The 20,892-nt window shown below is 41.5% G+C and overlaps 1 protein-coding gene and 3 non-coding genes across 4 annotated transcripts; 2 read left to right on the top strand and 2 right to left on the bottom strand.

The window, feature by feature from the left end:
- Positions 1–1,627: 1,627 nt before the first annotated feature.
- TRNAG-GCC (transfer RNA glycine (anticodon GCC)) lies at positions 1,628–1,698 on the bottom strand. The gene has a single exon. It is a non-coding gene; the product is annotated as a tRNA-Gly (tRNA).
- Positions 1,699–2,302: 604 nt separating this feature from the next.
- Positions 2,303–4,573, top strand: HSPA6 (heat shock protein family A (Hsp70) member 6). The gene is given in 5 exon segments (XM_060090829.1): positions 2,303–2,558; positions 2,561–2,772; positions 2,775–2,927; positions 2,929–3,624; positions 3,626–4,573. Coding segments are annotated over 5 exon segments (1,959 nt in total). The 5' UTR covers positions 2,303–2,431; the 3' UTR covers positions 4,397–4,573.
- Positions 4,574–8,277: 3,704 nt separating this feature from the next.
- On the bottom strand, positions 8,278–8,360 carry TRNAL-CAG (transfer RNA leucine (anticodon CAG)). Its single transcript has one exon. It is a non-coding gene; the product is annotated as a tRNA-Leu (tRNA).
- Positions 8,361–9,037: 677 nt separating this feature from the next.
- TRNAG-UCC (transfer RNA glycine (anticodon UCC)) lies at positions 9,038–9,109 on the top strand. The gene has a single exon. It is a non-coding gene; the product is annotated as a tRNA-Gly (tRNA).
- Positions 9,110–20,892: the final 11,783 nt, after the last annotated feature.

Genomic DNA, 20,892 nt, shown 5'->3' on the forward strand with positions numbered 1-20,892 from the left:
GCATAATAAGCTTCTCTATTATGAATTAAAAAATAAGGTGAATGACATTGGAAGCACGCCTGTGTAATGCTGTGTCTAGGTACAGAGGTGCTTGCTTTCAAAGGGCTATACCTGGAACTCTTGGGGGTAGATGTGCAGGTGGGGTTTTGAGGCTGCTGAGGGCTGGGAGAGAAGGTCAGAGTAGCTTGACAAGGCAGTCCCTGAACAGTCCAGGGCACAGACCCCAGGCCTGGCCACCTTTTCCTTTCTGAAGTGAGCACCCTTTTCTTGCAGGCCCTTGCCTAAAATGTCCTAACTTTGACACGCAGGCCTGGGCAGCCTAAACACTGAAAGTGAATGAATTTAAAGCTGACAGCTTCTCTCCCTCCTGGGTTATAAAACAGGTTCCTTCCTTTTGAGGATGATATGATTTTCCACCATGGAAGTCACTCATTGCATATGTCTTCAAACATTCCCTTTTTTCCAGTCCAGAAGTGGGACTGACATCTGCATCCTGACTCCCTCCTCCCTCTTCAAAGGCCCTGAAGCATTCCAAAGGGTTCTGAGCCATCTGAGGAGAAAAGACCCACTTACAGAGCAAAGGTTTTTAGTTCCTCTTTTTAAAAATTAGGAGTTGCTTTTGAATCGGGTGAATAATAATATATTATGTAATAGTTGAAGCTACTAGAGTTTAACATTAGAATGTGTCATGTTCCCCTGGGTACTGTGCTCTTAGTATAGTGGTGACTATCCCTGTCTGTCATGCAGGAAACCAGAGTTCCTTCCCCCATGGTGAGGTTATAGAGAACATTTGCTTCTCTTTCCTCCATTTCCATCCTCACATCTCCAAAAAGTCTCCTTCTTTTGGCTTTCTGGGAGTCCACGTCAAATAGAAACACCAAAAAATTCAAATGGGATATTCTGGATTAAGGAAAGTGAGACATGGCAAAGACTCACTTTGCAAGGCCATAGCACTGAAGGCAACAAATGTGGCTTTACTGACCAGTGAACTCATCTCCTCCCCTGGCCTTCAGGACATACGATGGACTGCAGCCTCCAGGAATTTACTCCCCATGTGCGTCCTGGGCTCCGGCTGGGAACCCCTCCAGGCCTCAGAGAAAAACGCACACTGTGCCTTTCCAAGCGGCCCCTTGGGACGATGCTCCTTGGAGACACTGGCCCAGGGAGGAGGCTCAACCACAGGAGGGGCATTTTCACCACAGTTCATCCATCCACATGCTCCTTCCTCCTGTGCTGTGTTCTCTCCAGGGCTGGGTGGAGAGGTCATGCCTGGGTCCCCAAGCCACAACACCAAGTTCCGGCTCCTCTCAGGAATGCGACTTGGTGAAGGAGGAGACACCAAATGAACCCAGCCTTCAACTAATTGGTTTTGTTTATTTCAGTGTCACAAATCCTAGAATAGAAAAAGTCTTAACATATACACACTACTATATGTAAAATAGATAACTAATAAGGACCTAGGTAACTCTTCTCAGTACTTTGTAAATGACCTATATGGGAAAAGAATCTAAAAAAAGATTGGATATATGTATAAGTGATTCACTTGGCTGTACAGCGGCAACTAATACAACATTTTAAATCAACTGTACTCCAATAAAATTTTTTTGAAAAGAAGAAAGGAACACAGTGCACTGGCCGGGAATCGAACCCGGGCCTCCCGCGTGGCAGGCGAGAATTCTACCACTGAACCACCAGTGCCTCTAGTGTTAACCAACTTTAGAGCGCCATCTCTTAAAGACATCTCTGGCCCTAGTTTCATTACAGAACAGAAATCGGGCCACCCCTCTTAGCCACAATTTCGAAAACACTGCCTTTAGGTTTCAAAACAACAACAACAACATAATAATAATAATAATTAAGACTTAAGAAAAAACCCTATTATTTAAACCTCTGCCTCGAGGCCATGGCTCTATTCGCATGGTGACATGCTTTCCGGCTTTTCTCGAGCCGCTGGACTCTGAACAGCCCTCTTCAACCACCCAGAGGAAGAACTGTTTTCTTGAGAAGTTTTTGCTTTACCTGAATTCTGCCCCAACCGCTCGCCCTTAGAACAAGCCGGGAGAAGCTGGAACTTTCTCTGCAGCTCTGAGTCAGACGCAGCTGGGGCCGCCCCTCCTTGCACGGCCCGATCCGCCCGAACCTTCCCCCGGAGCCAGCCCGGCGCCTCCTGGGCTGAGTTAGCGGAGCGGGGGACCGGGCGGCTCTGGGCTCGCCGCGAAGGCGCTGGAAGTTTCGCGGGGGCGGGGGGATGGCGGGCCTCCGGCAACCGGATAAAAAGCTCGTGGAAGCGGAGCCGAGCAGATCCGAGCTGGGCAGGCAGGAGAGTCGCACCGCTGAGCGCACCTCCACGGCTGAGCCGCTCGAAGTTCCGCAGACTCTTGCATTTGAATCGGTATCACACTCGTCGCCAGAAGCGCGAGAAGCCACAGCCATGTCCGCTGCAAGGGAAGTGGCCATAGGCATCGACCTGGGCACCACATACTCATGCGTGGGCATGTTCCAGCAAGGCCGGGTGCAGATCCTCGCCAACGACCAGGGCAACCGCACCACCCCCAGCTACTTGACACCGAGCGTCGGGTGGGCGATGCGGCCAAGAGCCAGGCGGATCTGAACCCACACAACACAGTGTTCCACGCCAAGTGACTGATCGGGCGCAAGTTCGCAGACCCCACTGTGCAGTCGGACATGAAGCACTGGCCCTTCCAGGTGGTGAGCGAGGGCGGCAAGCCCAAGGTGCGTGTGTTCTACCGCGGGGAGGACAAGGCGTTCTACACCCCGAGGAGATCTCATCGTCCATGGTGCTGAGCAAGATGGAGACAGCGGAGGCGTACCTGGGCCAGCCCCTGAGGCACGCTGTAATCACGGTGCCCTCCTACTTCAACGACTCCCAGCGTCAGGCCACCAAGGACGCGGGTGCCATCGCGGGGCTCACTCAACATGCCGAGGATCATCAGCCAGCCCACGGCGGCTGCCATGGCCTATGGCCTGGACGGGCAGGGCGCCGGAGAGCGCAACGTGCTCATTTTCGACTTGGGTGGGGGTACCTTCCACGTGTCGGTCCTCACTATCGACGCCGGTGTGTTTGAGGTGAAGGCCACGGCTGGAGACACTCATCTGGGTGGAGAGGACTTCGACAACCGGCTGGTAAACCACTTCGTGGAGGAGTTCCGGCGGAAGTACGGGAAGGATTTGAGCAGGAACAAGCGGGCCCTGCGCAGGCTCTGCACAGCCTCTGAGCGCGCCAAGCGCACCCTGCTCTCCAGCACCCAGGTCACTCTGGAGATCGATTCCCCGTTTGAGGGCGTAGACTTACACACTTCCATCACTCGAGCCCGCTTTGAAGAACTGTGCTTGGACCTCTCCTGCGGCACCCTGGAGCCAGTGGAGAAGGCCCTAAGGGGTGCCAAGCTGGACAAGGCCCAGATCCATGACATTGTCCTAGTGGGTGGCACTACCCGCCACCCCAAGGTACAAAAATTCTTGCAGGACTTCTTCAGTGGCAGGGAGCTGAACAAGAGCATCAACCTGGATGAGGCTGTGGCTTATGGGGCTGCTGTGCAGGCAGCAGTGTTGATCGGGGACAAGTGTGAGAAGGTGCAGGATCTCCTGCTGCTGGATGTGTCTCCCCTTGTCCCTGGGGCTAGAGACAGCTGGTGGGGTGATGACTACGCTGATCCAGAGGAATGCCACCATCCCGACCAAGCAGACCCACACTTTCACTACCTATTCAGACAACCAGCCTGGGGTCCTGATCCAGGTGTATGAGGGTGAGAGGGCCATGACTAGGGACAACAACAGGCTGGGATGCTTTGAGCTCAGTGGCATCCCTCCTGCCCCACGTGGAGTCCCCCAGATCGAAGTGACTGTTGACATTGACGCCGGTGGCATCCTGAGTGTGACAACCACTGACAGGAGCACAGGCAAAGCTAACAAGATCACCATCACCAATGACAAGGGCCGGCTGAGCAAGGAGGAAGTGGGGAAGACGGTTTGTGAGTCTGAACAGTACAAGGATGTTCAGGATGAGGGTGAGGCCCAGAGGGACAGGGTGGCTGCCAGAAACTCTCTGGAGGCCTATGTCTTCCATGTGAAGAGCTCTTTGCAAGAGGAGAGACTTAGAGACAAGATTCCTGAAGAGGACAGGCGCAAAGTACAAGACAAGTGTCAGGAAGTCCTTGCTTGGCTGGAGCACAACCAGTTGGCAGAGAAAGAGGAATATGAGCCTCAGAAGAGGGAGCTGGAGCATATCTGTCGCCCCATCTTCTCCAGGCTCTATGGGGGGGCTGGTGTCCCTGGCGGAGCAGTTGTGGAGCTCAAGCCTGACAGGGAGCCCCCAGTACTGGCCCTGTCATTGAGGAAGTCGATTAAATGGCCCCTCCTGGCAAGGCAGCTGTGACTGTAAGGGCTGGGCTTGTGGACTTTCTAGACTGTCTACTATGATCCAGCTTATCTTAGAGGTGGAAGTAGAGGAAAATCTTGCCCCCAAACAGGGAGTTTTTTTGGTCAGTATGTTTTATAACTGAGGTATTTGCCAGTTGACTTTTAAAAATTCTTCTTCTCCTACTTCAGACAAGCAGAAGTAATCATTATGAACATTTGTGTGGCACTTTATCACTGCTTTTATCTACATTTAATGTATTTTGTTACTTGCATGTATGGATTTTGTTATGTGAAATAAGAGAGCTAAATAAACTTTTAAAGTTTCTTCTTAGTTTTCATTCTATCCAATTAAGTAGATGAAGGGGCAGGGCTATCAGAAGCAGAAAATGTTGGGGTGGGTGCTGAAGGAGGGATGGGAATAAAATTCATGAGGCTGTGTGCATGATTTCTATAAGGGAAAACAAGATAAGAGGAAGAGTTTGAGGCAGGCACATTGAGATAGTATTGAAATGAGGTCAGACAGGAGAGAATTGTGACACTGTGTTAAAAGAGGGAGGAAGGTGGAGCTGGAAAAGCAGAGAATGAAGAGAAACTTAAGCCCTAGCAAAACCCTAAAATAAAAATTCTGTATTAGGAGCCCAGTTTAGTTTGTCAGTCTGTGTGTCCTAACACACTGCCAAAGAGTTTATATGCTAATTATCTGCCTCTAATAATGTGACCTTATTCATTGTTCATTAGAGAGCAGACCCCAAGTCTTGGGCTCTGGGGAATATGTTAGACTAAGAGTGTAAGTCTAGTGGTGTAATTAAAGTTATTATTATCTTATCTATATGAGAGAAATAGCATGGCCCCATCTGCTTTCTGCTGATGAGCCCTAGGATGATGATGATGATGACAATGGCAATTGTGTAGCAAAATGGCTACATTGGAACCAGAAGGCTTAGGTTTTCAGTGCTGTTACTTTATCTACTCTGCAAGTTAAACTCTCTGAGCTTCAGTTTTCCCTTCTATATAATGGGGATGATGATGAAATAGTACCTCAGAATTGTTATAAGGGTACAATTATCTAAATATGTGAGGAGTGAAGAAGAATGTTAGGCATATAGTATATGAGCAACAAATATTAGCTATCACTAATTATTATTAATTGATTGTCAACTATGTACCAGGTACTTGATTATACAATGTAATCATCACAGCAACATCACAGTGTATTATCTCTTTTGAAGGTGAGGATCTGGAGGTTAAAAGACATTAAACGATTACTCAAGGGCCATAGCTATTAAGTCGGGGAAGCGGGGTGGTGGGGAGAGTTGGAATTAAGAACCCTGTCCTGCCTGATTCTAGAGCCTGTACATTGTCACCTCACAAACAGGCCGTAACTCCACTTATTACCAGATCTTCACCCAGATGTTGTGAAATTGTACATATTATTCCTTTAGAACACAGTTGGATGCTGAGCCCTGAGAGAAAAAGTACACTTTATTGTATATTTACATTATCCATTAAGTGAATATGTGTTTTTTATAGCAAGTGACTGAACCTGGGAAATATCCTAAGGCTCAACTCTATTGCCAGTTAAATGACATATAAGAGAAGGATAAATTTGTGTAAGTTACTTCCCAATCAGCCCAATCCACACTGTACCTCTCCCAGGTGCAAAGAGAGATTTATTTTTATCTCAGAAAAGAAGGCAGCCTTGGTTAGAGCAATGCCATGTTATATTTAGCTAAGGGTGATTTCTTGCAGGTAGAGAGGAGATTGCAGTAACAACCCATTTGTCCCCTGGTTGTCATTTCACATTTTTAACTGCTTTTTCCTGCGTCTTGCCTAAGTCCTATGCCAGCTGGCTTCACATTGAAGGAACCTGCAAAAAAGAGATGATGTCACATACACATTCTGTATTATACTTTCCCTGTCCTGAATTTCCTTCCAGCTTCCAACATTGACCACCCCAAACTGTTTGTAACTTCTCAAGCAGAATGATGGCACCTACAGGGTTTAGACAGTTTCCTAGCATTTCAACAATCTCTCTCTCTCTTGATAAAAACACACACAGCCTATAAGAAGGAGAATTTCATTGTGCTTAGCTGTCAAAACACTTCAGATCTTCTCATTTGGATGGTATCTATTTTTCTACAGAGGGATTTAAACAAACTAACCACTTCATCTACTTTTAAATGACTGTTGATGCTTTAGATTCTTTGGGGATTGTTTCCTGTTAATAGGCATCTAAATGTCATTGTATTGTGTGTGTATATATATATAGTCTTAGTTCGATTACTGTAATCATAGCTATGCGTGATTACAATAAAAAGATTAGAACAAATTAAATATTTGTTCCCCAAAATATTAGAACAAATTAAATCAAAATATATGCCCATTATTAAAAAATCAAATCTTGCTACAATCCTTCTAATGAAAAACCAGCAGTCTTGGGAATTCCCTGGTAGTCCAGTTGTTAGGATTCTGCACTTTCACTGCCATGGCTGGGGTTCAATCCTTGGTATGGGAACCAAGATCCCACAAGCCTCATGGGGTGGCCAAACAGCAACAAGAACAAAAAAACCCCAGCAGTTTCTTGCCCCACTCCCAAGTGCTACTCCTAACAGGCAACCACTTTCAAGTTTTTTTTTTTAAGGCCTTTTTATTTTGCAATAATTTTAGACTGACAGAGAGTTGTAAAGATACTACAGAAAGTCACTGTATATACTTCATCCAGCTTCCCCTAATGTTAAGAAGATTTCATATTTTTCCACTAATGTTCTTTTACTGTTTCAGAAGCCAATCCGGGTTAACTCGTTGCATTTAGTCATCATGTCTTCCCTAAAATTTGCAACAGTTTCTTAATCTTCCGATGTTTTTCCAGACCTTCACATTTTGAAGAGTACTGGTTAGATATATTTGGTAGATTGTTCCTCAATTTGGGTTTGTCAGTTTTCTCATGATTACAGTGGGGTTTTGGGGAAGTATACCACAGGGTGAAGTGCCCGTCTTATTGTATTATATCAGGAGGTATGTGATATCAATGTGACTTATAAATGTGGGAATCTTATGAAATGTAGATTCAGTAGGTCTGAGGTACAGCCTGAGATCTGTATTTCTAATAAGCTGCTAGGTCATCTCAATCCTCACAACAATTCTACCTCCATTTTACTACAAGCAAACTAAGGCTCAGAAAAGTCAAGTACATTTCCCAAGGTCGCAGCCCAGTTAGTAACAAAGAATGTAGTTTGTCTGGCGAGCTTTCATTAACCAACCTAAGATCCTTCCATCCTCATGCTTATGGACCTCACACATTCAGCCCCTTCGGACTGACAGTTCTTCCCTCTTCCGGAAAGCACATGATTTTTCTATAAATCAGCTCCTCCCAAATTAGAGAGTAGCTTGTTTGCGGTCTTCAAGAAAAAGTTCTTGAAACAACTCCATGAGTTTACCTTTGCTCTCTAGTACTTTCCCCCGTTTGGTGTGTTGATTTCCTTTCCGGGTCTTTGAGGACCCAGCAAACGTACTGAATTAGAATTGGTGGTGGGAGCTGGCCCGGCAAGATGCTGGGGAATTCGAGTCTCACCAAAGTTTGACACTGAAGTCTGAGCACGAAAAGACTCAGGTCAGCTACAGCAAGTTTAGGCATCTGGGTTGAGGGCTTTTCCTTGTTCAGGGGAGTCTTTTGTATCTACATGCAGTAAATAGGCACAGAGAAACCGGAGTCTAAAGGAAAGAAAAAAATTTTTTTGTATTTAAGGATAGATCTAAATATATTCAGTTTCATAGTCAAAGGGAAACACAATCTTCATGTGTAGATAGGCAGCATAGAAAGGTGTTTATTAATCGATACTCCTTTCTCCACGAATTCAATCCTACTTGTATGTTGGAAAAAAGTGAGCAAAAATATACTGTCAGAAGTGGGATTCGAACCCACGCCTCCAGGGGAGACTGCGACCTGAACGCAGCGCCTTAGACCGCTCGGCCATCCTGACACCCGAATGCAAAGTTTTCTTATTCCCTTCTAAGATTGTCAAACATCGCGGTACCGTGATGTAAAACTATATCAATGCTGTTTGCTGTTTATTTGAATAAACTTAGAACTCTCCCTAGACTTCTTCGCAAAACAGGAAAAATAAAACTGGCTCCGACTCCTATCTCTTACTTCTTCATCATCCTAAACTGTAAAGATCCATTTCTCCAGTGTCCCTTCGAGATCTCCTCTAGCTCCTTCTCTCGGGGGATCGAGCCACACGAGGGTGGACACCCTAGCTGGCCGGTCTCCCTCGAACTCTCCGCCCCAAATCGCCGTTGCCGAACCCAACACCCGGTGGATCCAGTGCTGGGGCGCGCCAAGCGGCGGAGCTGGGAGCGCGGATGACAGAAGGCGGCGGGGGAGAAAATTCCCCGGGCCAAGAGAGGCGTTGGCTTTCACTCCGGGCTCCGCGTTTTCCAGCACTCCGGCTCCGGACGCCGGGTGTTCTCTGCGTTCCCGGCCCCGCGTCGTTAGTTGGCGGGGCTGACTAAGAGAAGTAAGGACGGGGTCCATCCTCACCGAGAAAAGGCTTTGTGTGCTTTGGGATCTCGGATATGAAGCAATACCAAAAGCCATCTGTGACGTCATGGCTAGTAGTATACTTATATATGTAATTCAGTAGTGTTTCGCGTGCGAGCGTTGGTGGTATAGTGGTAAGCATAGCTGCCTTCCAAGCAGTTGACCCGGGTTCGATTCCCGGCCAACGCAATTTCCGTTTTATCACCCTCAGCAAGTTCCTGAAGAGAGCGAGAAATAGACCGTGCAATATATTTTTAAAGCCTGAGCGAAACTGGGAACCGAAACTAAGAACTGCAGCCAAACCTCCCTTTCTCCCCTGACCTCCTTATATACCCTGGGGACCTCATTCTCTGCCCAGCAACATTTTGGGGGGATTCGATTCTAAAGGCTTTCTTTCCTCTCTTACCTTCCCTCCTGCCTTCCTTTTTAAACTGCCAACTCGTGAGAAATCTTTGGTATCTTCTGGATTCTGCGATGTCTTCTCTGAAACTCAGCCTCGGAAGGGGGCCATGGATTTGTATCTGCGAGATTCATACGGTAGCTACAAGCTATTGGGCACTTGAAACTGGCGGGTGCGTCTGAGGAACTGCATTTTTTTCCCCCCAAATCTCCCAGTTCATCACACCCCCACCCCCACCCCCCGCCGCTTTCCCCCCTTGGTGTCCATACCTTTGTGCTCTACATCTGTGTCTCAATTTCTGTCTGGCAAACCGGTTCATCTGTACCATTTTTCTAGGTTCCACATATATGCATTAATATACGATATTTGTTTTTCTCTTTCTGACTTACTTCACTCTGTATGACAGTCTCCAGATCCATCCACGTCTCTACAAATGACCCAATTTCGTTCTTTTTTACGGCTGAGTAATATTCCATTCTATATATGTACCACATCTCCTTTATCCATTCGTCTGTCGATGGGCATTTAGGTTGCTTCTATGACCTGGCTATTGTAAATAGTGCTGCAATGAACATTGGGGTGCATGTGTCTTTTTGAAGTATGGTTTTCTCTGGGTATATCCCCAGCAGTGGGATTGCTGGATCATATGGTAATTCTAGTTTTAGTTTTTTAAGACACCTCCATATTGTTCTCCATAGTGGCTGTATCAATTTGCACTCCCACCAACAGTGAAAGAGGGTTCCCTTTTCTCCACATCCTCTCCAGCATTTGTTGCTTGCAGATTTTCTGATGATGCCCATTCTAACTGGTGTGAAGTGGTACCTCATTGTAGTTTTGATTTGCATTTCTCTAATAGTTAGTGATGTTGGGCAGCTTTTCATGTGCTTCTTGACCATCTGTATATCTTCTTTGGAGAAATGTCTGTTTAGGTCTTCTGCCCATTTTTGGATTGGGTTGTTTGTTTCTTTAATATTGAGCTGCATGTGTTGTTTATATATTTTGGAGATTACTCCTTTGTCCATTGATTGGTTTGCAAATATTTTCTCCCATTTTGAGGGTTGTCTTTTCGTCTTGTTTATGGTTCCCTTTGCTGTGCAAAAGCTTTGAAGTTTCATAACGTCCCATGTGTTTATTTTTGTTTTTATTTCCATTACTCTAGGAGGTGAATCAAAAAAGATCTTGCTGTGATTTATGTCAAAGAGTGTTCTTCCTATGTTTTCCTCTAATAGTTTTATAGTGTCCGGTCTTACATTTAGGTCTCTAATCCATTTTGAGTTTATGTTTGTGTATGGTGTTAGGGAGTGTTCTAATTTCATTCTTTTCCATGTAGCTGTCCAGTTTTCCCAGCACCACTTATTGAAGAGACTGTCTTTTCTCCATTGTATATCCTTGCCTCCTTTGTCATACATTAGTTGACCATAGGTGCGTGGGTTTATCTCTGGGCTTTCTATCTTGTTCCATTGATCTATGTTTCTGTTTTTGTGCCAGTACCATACTTTCTTGATTACTGTAGCTTTGTAGTATAGTCTGAAGTCAGGGAGTCTGATTCCTCCAGCTCTGTTTTTTTCCCCTCAAGACTGCTTTGGCTATTCGGGGTCTTCTGTGTCTCCATACAAATTTTAAGATTTTTTGTTCTAGTTCCGTAAAAAATACCATTGGTAATTTGATAGGGATTGCATTGAATCTGTAGATTGCTTTGGGTAGTATAGCCATTTTCACAATATTTATTCCTCCAATCCAAGAACATGATATGTCTCTCCATCTGTTGGTATCATCTTTAATTTCTTTCATCACTGTCTTATAGTTTTCTGCATACAGGTCTTTTGTCTCACTAGGTAGGTTTATTCCTAGGTATTTTATTCTTTTTGTTGCAATGGTAAATGAGGGTGTTTCCTTAGTTTCTCTTTCAGATTTTTCATCATATATGTATAGTAATGCAAGAGATTTCTGTGCATTAATTTTGTATCCTGCAACTTTACCAAATTCATTGATGAGCTCTAGTAGTTTTCTGGTGGCATCTTTCAGATTCTCTATGTACAGTATCATGTCATCTGCAAACAGTGACAGTTTTACTTCTTCTTTTCCAATTTGTATTCCTTTTATTTCTTTTTCTTTTCTGATTGCCATGGCTAGGACTTGCAAAACTATGTTGAATAATAGTGGTGAGAGTGGACATCCTTGTCTTGTTCCTGATCTTAGAGGAAATGCTTTCAGTTTTTCACCATTGAGAATGATATTTGCTGTGGGTTTGTCGTATATGGCCTTTATTATGTTGAGGTAGGTTCCCTCTATGCCCACTTTCTGGATAATTTTTATCATAACTGGGTGTTAAATTTTGTCAAAAGCTTTTTCTGCATCTATTGAGGTGGTCATATGGTTTTTATTCTTCAATTTGTTAATATGGTGTATCACATTGATTGATTTGCATATATTGGAGAATACTTGCATCTCTGGGATAAATCCCACTTGACCATGGTGTATGATCCTTTTACGGTGTTGTTGGATTCTGTTTGCTAGTATTTTGCTGAGGAGTTTTGCATCTATATTCATTAGTGATATTGGTCTGTAATTTTCTTTTTTTGTAGTATCTTTGTCTGGTTTTGGTATCAGGGTGATGGTGGCCTCATAGAATGAGTTTGGGAGTGTTCCTTCCTCAGCAATTTTTTGGAAGAATTTGAGAAGAATGGGTGTTAGCTCTTCTCTAAATGTTTGATAGAATTCTCCTGTGAAGCCATCTAGTCCTGAACTTTTGTTCATTGGAAGATTTTTAATCACAGTGTCAATTTCATTACTTGTGACTGGTCTGTTCATATTTTCTATTTCTTCCTGGTTCAGTCTTGGGAGGTTATACCTTTGAAGAATTTGTCCATTTCTTCCAGGTTGTCCATTTTATTGGCATAGAGTTGCTTGTAGTAGTCCCTTAGGAGGCTTTGTATTTCTGTGGCATCTGTTGTAACTTCTACTTTTCCATTTCTAATTTTATTGATTTGAGTCCTCTCCCTCTTTTTCTTGATGAGTCTGGCTAAAGCTTTATCAATTTTCTTTATCTTCTCAAAGAACCAGCTTTTACTTTTATTGATCTTTGCTATTGTTTTCTTTGTTTCTGTTTCATTTATTTCTGCTCTGATCTTCATGATTTCTTTCCTTATGCTAACTTTGGGTTTTGCTTGTTCTTCTTCCCTGAGTTCCTTTAGGTGTAACGTTAGATTGTTTATTTGAGATTTTTCTTGTTTCTTGAGGTAGGCTTGTATAGCTATAACTTCCCTCTTAGAACTGCTTTTGCTGCATCCCATAGGTTTGTTTCTGTTCCGTGGCAGTGAATTCCACCATTCTGTCTTCCAGGTCACTTTTCCGTTCTTCTGCCTCAGTTATTCTGCTATTGATTCCTTCTAGTGTATTTTTCATTTCAATTATTGTATTGTTCATCTCTGTTTGCTTGTTCTTTAATTTCTAGGTCTTTGTTAAACATTTCTTGCATCTTCTTCATCTTTGCCTCCATTCTTTTTCTGAGGTCCTGAATCATCTTCCCTCTCATTATTCTGAATTCTTTTTCTGGAAGGTTGCCTATCTCCACTTCATTTAGTTCTTTTTCTGAGTTTTATCTTGTTCCCTCATCTGGTACATAGCCCTCTGCCTTTTCATCTTGTCTATCTTTCTATGAATGTGGTTTTTGTTCCACAGGCTGCAGGATTGTAGTTCTTCTTGCGTCTGCTGTCTGCCCTCTGGTGGATGAGGCTACCTAAGAGGCTTGTGCAAGTTTCCTGATGGGAGGGACTGGTGGTGGGTAGAGCTGGCTGTTGCAGAACTGCATTTTTAAGTCTATTTAATTAAAATCAACACATTAACTAATTGAAATTAATTAATTAATTGAAATAAATCAACGTAAAAATGTAAACAGATACTCAATCCAGCTATTGCAGAACGTTTAAGTACGTTAGGAACAGCTTTCATAAGTGAATCCACTTTTTCAACTGTAAGTGTCATGAAATCTAAATATTAATCAAGTTTTTCCAATGAAAATTTGACGTCTGAGTAGAAATGTGCTGTCTGTAAGTGTAAAATACTTACTGGTTTGAAAACTAAGAACAACAACAAAATCTAATTAATATTTGTGTATTAGTTACATGTTGAAATAATATTTCGGAATATTGGGTTAAATCAGATATATATTTAAAATTATCACCTGTTTTTTCTTACTTTTTACTGTGGCTATTAGAAATTTAAAACTACCTGTGGAGCTCCCATTATGTTTCAGTTGCAACGTGACAGTCTAGATACAGTAAAATAACAACTTGACCGGCAACCAACCGTCTTTCAAGGAATAAATTCCTATGGCAGTTTAGAAGTAACTTCCTAAGCAATGATTTTAAACCCTCTACTGTTGGTTTCCTCGTCGGCATACTGGTGAGTGGCCTGGCCTGGCCTGTCAGGTAGGAGATCAGCATTCGATTCCCAGATGGGGAGATAGAAGAACTTTTTTGTTCTCTCTCACTGCCGAGACAAAAACTAATCTTAAACAACTTTGGATTCTCTCCAAGAGTATTTCTCTTGCATGCGAATTTCCTGGATGGTGGGCAAGAGTACTAGTAGGTATGGTTGTTTTGACCCTGGTTCTGCGTTAAATGCATTGGATCATTAATCCTGCAATCACGTTTCCACCTGATCTGCTGTTGAATGGGCCTACCACTGAGTGTATCTTTTCCCATCCCCATTATTTCCTGCTGCCCTCTGGAAGAGCATCCCAGGATTCAGGCTCTGCCTTTAGCCCTGTATTCCAGATTCCCACCTTTCCTTCTTACCTTCTCCTTCTCCTTGTTATCGACGATTCTCTAGGCGCTCCTTCTTTCTTCCTCCTATGTATATTGCTATTCAGTAGGCGCCAGCCTAAATTCTCAAGCCCCCACTCTTTCTATTGCCATACTACATGAAAGTATGCAACTTTATGAAACAACCTCCCCTACAAGGGGTGATGAGGAATAAACGAAGATTTTATGTCTAAACCAGAAACAGAGAAATGAGACACTGGTCTGACAATCAGAAGACCTTTTTTTTGTTTGCTTGTTTGTTTGTTTATCACTAATGAATGGTTTGCTTTTTTGCAAGTCATTTAACTTCTCTGGGCTGCGGTTTCTTCATCTGTAAAGTGGAGGAGCCAAAGTACAGTTTTTGAGATGCTTTGCAGCCCTAGAGTCCTTCGAAGTAGTGCCTTGCACTAGCACCTGGTACATAGTATATGCTCATTTTTTAAAAAGATAATATTTTTTCCTGAATATAAAGGTAATATATAGTCCTTATAGAAAATATGGAGAATAAGCAAATCACGAAGAAGTAAAAGGCACCCATATTTCCATCATCCAGGAAATCCTTATTAATATTTTGCTGTATGTTTATCTCTTTGGCATTTTTAAAATGCAAGGTTGGAATCATACGGTACATACTGTTTTTTTAAGCTACTTGAGTGTTTACTTAAACATGTGAATATTTCTATATTTATTAAATATTAGTCTAAAACATTAGTTTAATGACTTCATTGTGTTATACTATATGGCTGTACCGTAATTTTTTTAATCTCCTATTTTTGAACATTTATGTCGTTTCCAGTGTTTTTTCCTCCTCTGGTGGGGCAGTTCTTGAAATCTCTGCTCAGTAGTCTTTTAGCCTTCCAGCTATTATTTTCACACTGGCCTCCCTCAAATCAGTACATATCAGGTTCAAGGGTGAGCCAAAGATATGACAGGTGATTCATTTGCAGAATTGCTTTTCCCTAATGATGCTCCCTCCTTTCTCAGATTTACTCCTTTAATTTCCAGCCAATTTGGCAGCTCTAAACTCTACCTTGGTGCATGAGGTATAAGACTGGTTTTCAGCATGAGTTTATATGCCTGAGGGTTTGACTGGTGAGTGCCCTCAGAATGAAGATATTACACATTGTGGTTACTTCTTCCAAGGCTTGAATCCTCTTTATTTTCTATCTAATTTAATTGCTCTTCAGTGCCTTCAAACAGATTTTTTTAAATATTTTATCCAGAATTTATCACTGTTATCTGTGGAATGGTTAGTCCTATGAAAACTATTCTTCCATTATGAAAACTGGAATTGCTTTTAAATTTTATTCGTAATGTTTGAAGTTCAGAAGTTTCTAATTTCATGTAGTCAAATATTTTTCCTAGTAGTTTCTTTCTTAACTTTTTATATACATAGAAAAGTCTTTCCCACCCTGATATCAGATCAGTTTTTAACCTTTATTTTCTCATAGTAATTTTGTTCGTTTTTACTTTTTGGCATTATCTCTTTAATTCTTTTTGAAATTATTTTGAGATATAACATAAGGTAAGTCCATACCTCTACCCATCCCTCCACCTGATGGTTCTCTGTTCAATTTATCCGATAGCCCACCCCCCAATCACTGATTTGAAATCAGTGATTTGACATCGTTGATGCGTACTAACACATCCATGCTCCTCAAACAAAGCAAAACAAAAACTCTGGGACATCCTTGACTCCAGCCCCAGCTTGGATCCATGAAACAGTGATGAAACTAGAAGATATCGAGCTTCCTTTTGGATATTGTAGCTGATTGTGAGTCAAAGGCTTACACTCTTCTACTCTGCTGTCCTTTGTGTCATTTCCTGAACATGCTTTTTGATATTCAGCTATGTGAGTGATGTCCCACTCTGATTTCCAAAACAGTTTGACAGCAGACCCACCTTGGATCATGAGATGTTAATCATGAATCCACGAGATTTCAAGCTTTCTCTTAGATATTGAGGATGATTGGGATGGCACAAACTTTTTTCTATTACACTGTTTGGATCTTTTCCACAGGAATTTGGGAGGAGGAGTCCAACACAAGGACTTGGAGCCCTTTCCCCACCCCCCACAAGTTGTCATTTATGAACAAAAACATGCACAGACCCTTGCCACAGCTTATCACACCATAATCACATCCGTAGCCCACTACTACCTAGTTCTTTAGAGCTTTCGATCCCCTCATACCCTATAAGTCCCATACTGAGGGTGGAGATGGGAAGTCTGTTTGCTTTTATTTTAATTTGGCATTGATCTTATTTTATTTTTGCTTTTTCAGTTTACTCACTGCAGTGGATATGTGGATTGGTTTGTTCAACACCTATTCCAATGGCATTCTGGCATTGTTGTAGTGGCCTGTGCTGTAGTGGCTGGAAAACCGAACTATATTTTCTAGATTCCTCTGCAACTGGGGTTCCGGATATGATTTACTTTCACCAACCAGATACACTTTAGTGAGATTTTGATTGGGAGCCGAGTTACATGGGAGAGAGGCAGGAATATAAATTTGCTGATATAAATAGTGGCTAATACTGCTTTGTTATAGAACTAGAGATTGTGAAAGCTTTTAAATTTATTTTGCAGCAGTTTTTACTGTATAGTGTGGTAGTCCAATATACAGAGTAGTTTTGGGGGAGTTATTCCTGGAAGTCGGCCTGGAGTCTGTTTTTTCAGTTTTCCCAATGCCTCATTAATTATCTGTACCCCTCAATAAATACTTTGTATTTAAACAAGCTAGAGTAGATTATCTTGTTTGCAATTAAGAGCTCTCTGTGCTCATCTTTGAATGAGAAGTAATCTAAGTAATCTATCTAGATCTGGTGTTTGTCCATAAATATGGGGATAGAGGCTTTTTGCTTCTCCCTCATTGTCCACTTAAATGCTATTATTTTCCTCCCAGATCTTAAGCAGAAAGGCTAGTTTGCATTAACAAAGATTAAATTTTAACAAAACAATTCACACAAAACAGCACATTATAAATATAAAATGTAGAAAATAATAAAATGAGCATCCCTGTATTTCAATACCCTGCTCAAGAAAGAAACAGAACAGAAGAAGCCTTCTATGTTTCTCTCTTTGATGCATTTCTCTCCTTCCCAATAAGGAGTCTTATTTTGGATTTTATATTTATTATTTCTTTGGCTTTTATAAATTTCACTACATGTGTATGTGTTATCAAATAATATATTATTTGTATTTTCACACTTTTAAAGTTTATACAACTGGTATCAGGTGGTATGTATTCTTTTGCAGCTAGCATTTTTTCCACTAAATATTATTTTTATGGAATTCATTTATGTTGAAACACCGAGCTAGAAATGGTATTCTGAAGATTTAAAACAATTACAAGAATATACGTTTCAAATATTCTCTATTATTCTTTAATTATATATATAGACAAGTGTGTTCATGTATCTTATAAAACGGATTTCCGGGTAATGTAAGGGCAAATACTATGTCAAATATTTCTACTCATCTCCAAATTAGCTGATTTTTAATAATTGTTGGTTTTGTTTTATACAGCTGTCACTAGCTAAATGATACTGCTACCTGAGCCCTGGTTTAACATAGTGGAAATCCATCAAATTCCTCCAATTCCTTTCCAATAAATTGATAGTCATTAGGTAACTTGTCTCAATAAGCAGAAAATTTTTTACTAAAATTAGGAAGGGATGGGTGTTGATACTGAATCCCTTGTCATCTTCTGTGGAACTAACAGCAATTTTATTGACATTTTTTTCTAGCCTTTAAAATATTGTCTAAGGTTTTATATATCTGTTATCTGTATTATACAAAAATCATTTATTGGAATGACATGTATAATTAGGTTTACCTCAGCCATTCAGGCTGGATGAGGCAACATAATGTGGTGGTTAAACACATGGGCTCTGTTGTACTTCCTGTGTTTGAATCTTGGCTCTCTGTCTCAGTTTCTTCATCTGTAAAAGGGGATAATGATGATAATTACAATTCCCAAATGAGTTAATAAATATTTAGAATGGTGCCTGGAAATGCACAGCATTAATTATTCATTTTATTACTAAAACAAATTTTAATGCCCATGGTGGGAGGATGTTTGGGATTAAAAAACAAAAACAAAAACAAAACCTCGTCACAGGAAAGGAAGGTGAAATAAAACATGGATGGAAAAAGAGAACAACTGCACCTCAGTCATCCCTTAGCCCCCAATTTTTCTTATGCTCCAGTGCCACAGTGCCAGCAGGGGCCACAACACCTGGCTGATGCCTTCATTGTGACCTATTACTGCCTGCCTGCTCTCTCTGTTATTCCCTGACTCTCTTGGTGCCAAGATTTCGTGGAGGCTGCAGTTCCCACAAGTGGCCACAAACAAGGGTGACTACAGAGGTGTACTGAGTAGTGGTGGGTAGCCACTGTCTTGGGGGGCCAAACACTGGACACATTAACTGGACCATGGTTCAGGCAGCCCTGTCCTGGGAGACGTACAGGGACAGGGACCTATATCCAGGACCTGCAGTAGGCTGGCTTAAATTAGACCTGCAGGTTGGGAGGCATTGAGTGGCCTCCTTGGAAGTGACTGCCTACAGTCACTTAGAGTTGGCCAGCAGTGGTATGGGGTGGGTTTCTGGGGTGTCTAGGGAGAGCCAAAGCAGAACCCAGAGGATGATTCTTTCTGAGGAGTTAATTGGTATGGCACTGACCACTCAGAATAGTTACTAGCTATATATTTCCCTCATTGTAACAGGATTAATTGCATTTCAGAAGTTTTCTGTTGTTTTTTTTCTAACAGATTTAACAGAAAATACTGTTTAACTCATATGCTGAACATTGATGGTTAGTACAGTATATATTCCTTTTCCCAAGTGCACATGTAAAACCTTGAGCATTTGATAATTCTGGTATGTTATATTTTTATTACTACTCTCTAAGTATTTTTCAATTTTCATTCAATTTCTCTTTGATCCATGAGTTATTTAAAAATAGGTGTTTTTAAAGTTTCCAAATATGTGAGGTCTTCAAAAGTTATTTTTGTACAGTAATTGCTTTCTGAGTTAAACTTCATTCTGTTCAAAGATACATATGTAGTAGTGCCAATTCCATGAGTACGTTAAGACTTGTTTTATGGACTCATATGAAGTCAATTTCCATAAATATTCCAGGTGCATTTGAGAAGAAAGTATAACCAATAATTATTGGTTGCAGAGTTCTCTCTCTATGTATATATCTATTAAATCAAGCTTGTTAAATGTGTTTATATGCTTTTATTCTCCTTCTGCTTGACCTATCAAATGCTGAGAGAAGTATGTTGAATTCTCCCACTGTGGTGATGGATTTGTCAATTTTCCTCTTGGCATAATAATTCTTGCTTTTATATTTTAATGCTATTTTAATAGATACATATGTGTTTAGAATTATTATATGTTCATCGTGAGTTTAATCTTTTATTAGCATATGGTGACCATCTTCATCCCTAGTACGGCATTATTTCTTAAACTTTATTTTGTCTGATATTATTGATATATAGCTATATACCAACTACCAACTTTCTTTTTGTTAGAATATTCCTGGCATATCTTTAACAATTCTTTTACATTCAGTCTTTCTGTTTATGTTTTAATGTCATTCTTCTAAACAAAATAAAATGTATTTTAAAAATCCACTTTTGTCTTTAACTGGCAAGTTTTCTCCAGTTATATTTGTTGTGATTACTGATATATTTTGGATTTATTTACCACCCCATTTTGTACTTGCTGTAATGTGTACATGCAAAGTGAAGCATAGGAAATATATGTATATTTAGAATAAACTTGAAAGTTATTTTTAATTTTTGCATCCAATCCAGTAAAGGAGATGAAGATGAGAGTAGTGACTCCCAAACTTGGACTTCACAGAGGAGTAAAAATTTCCCCCAAACGCTGGTGACCAATATAGGGTTGCCAACTTTTTATTTTGCCAAGTTAGGAAATTGATAAAACAATCAGAGCCACATCAACTATCATCTATCCTCATCATAATTTTATAAAAGAAAGGACATTTAAAAACAAAAATTTAAAGTGTGAAAAAGCAATGCCAGCTTAGAGGTCATTTAGCAAATTTATCTGAGACACACACACACATATATATAATTTATGCACATACATCTCTCTGTTTGTGTGTATTCTCATTTCACTGGAAATCATTGAAAACTTTGACCTGCACCTAAACTGGAACCCACTAATTAAGAGGATGGTGGTGCAGAAGGAAGAAGAAGGTTCTATGTGGAGGGTTCAGAGGTGCCCTGGGGCTTGGGCAACAGAGAAAATGGCTGCTTATGTGTGCTTGGGTGCAGCGAGGAACCGGTGTGGTAGCCGGGTTGGGTATGCCTGGGGTGAAGGTGATGTGATTCACGAAGCCCGTGACTGTTAAATGGCCCAAGAACAAAGAGAGGAGCTTCTCTCTAAACTGGAGAGAAGAGGAGAAACTTATTAGGCCCAGCACTGACCAGGATCCCTAGGTTGATTATGTTGGATAAAGGGCCTCGGGTAGTTGGATGTGGATTATGTCAGAGTGAAAGTCCTTAAATTACAGGCATTTATAAATCCTGTGTCCTGTCTGGGTGCCTAATATGCTAGTAGAAACCTTTCAAAACAGCTGGGGTTGAAGATTAATTTTGTTATGTTACGCTCCCTTACTTAGATATAACATTTTGCCGGACATGATTGGACATGTGACGCAGTATTTTAAAATTTCACAATAATAAGCTTATTATAAGTTAACACTCGCGCAAGGACACATGAATGCATAA

Source organism: Mesoplodon densirostris, chromosome 2, assembly GCF_025265405.1.
Source record: "Mesoplodon densirostris isolate mMesDen1 chromosome 2, mMesDen1 primary haplotype, whole genome shotgun sequence".
Classification (NCBI taxonomy): Eukaryota; Metazoa; Chordata; class Mammalia; order Artiodactyla; family Ziphiidae; genus Mesoplodon; species Mesoplodon densirostris.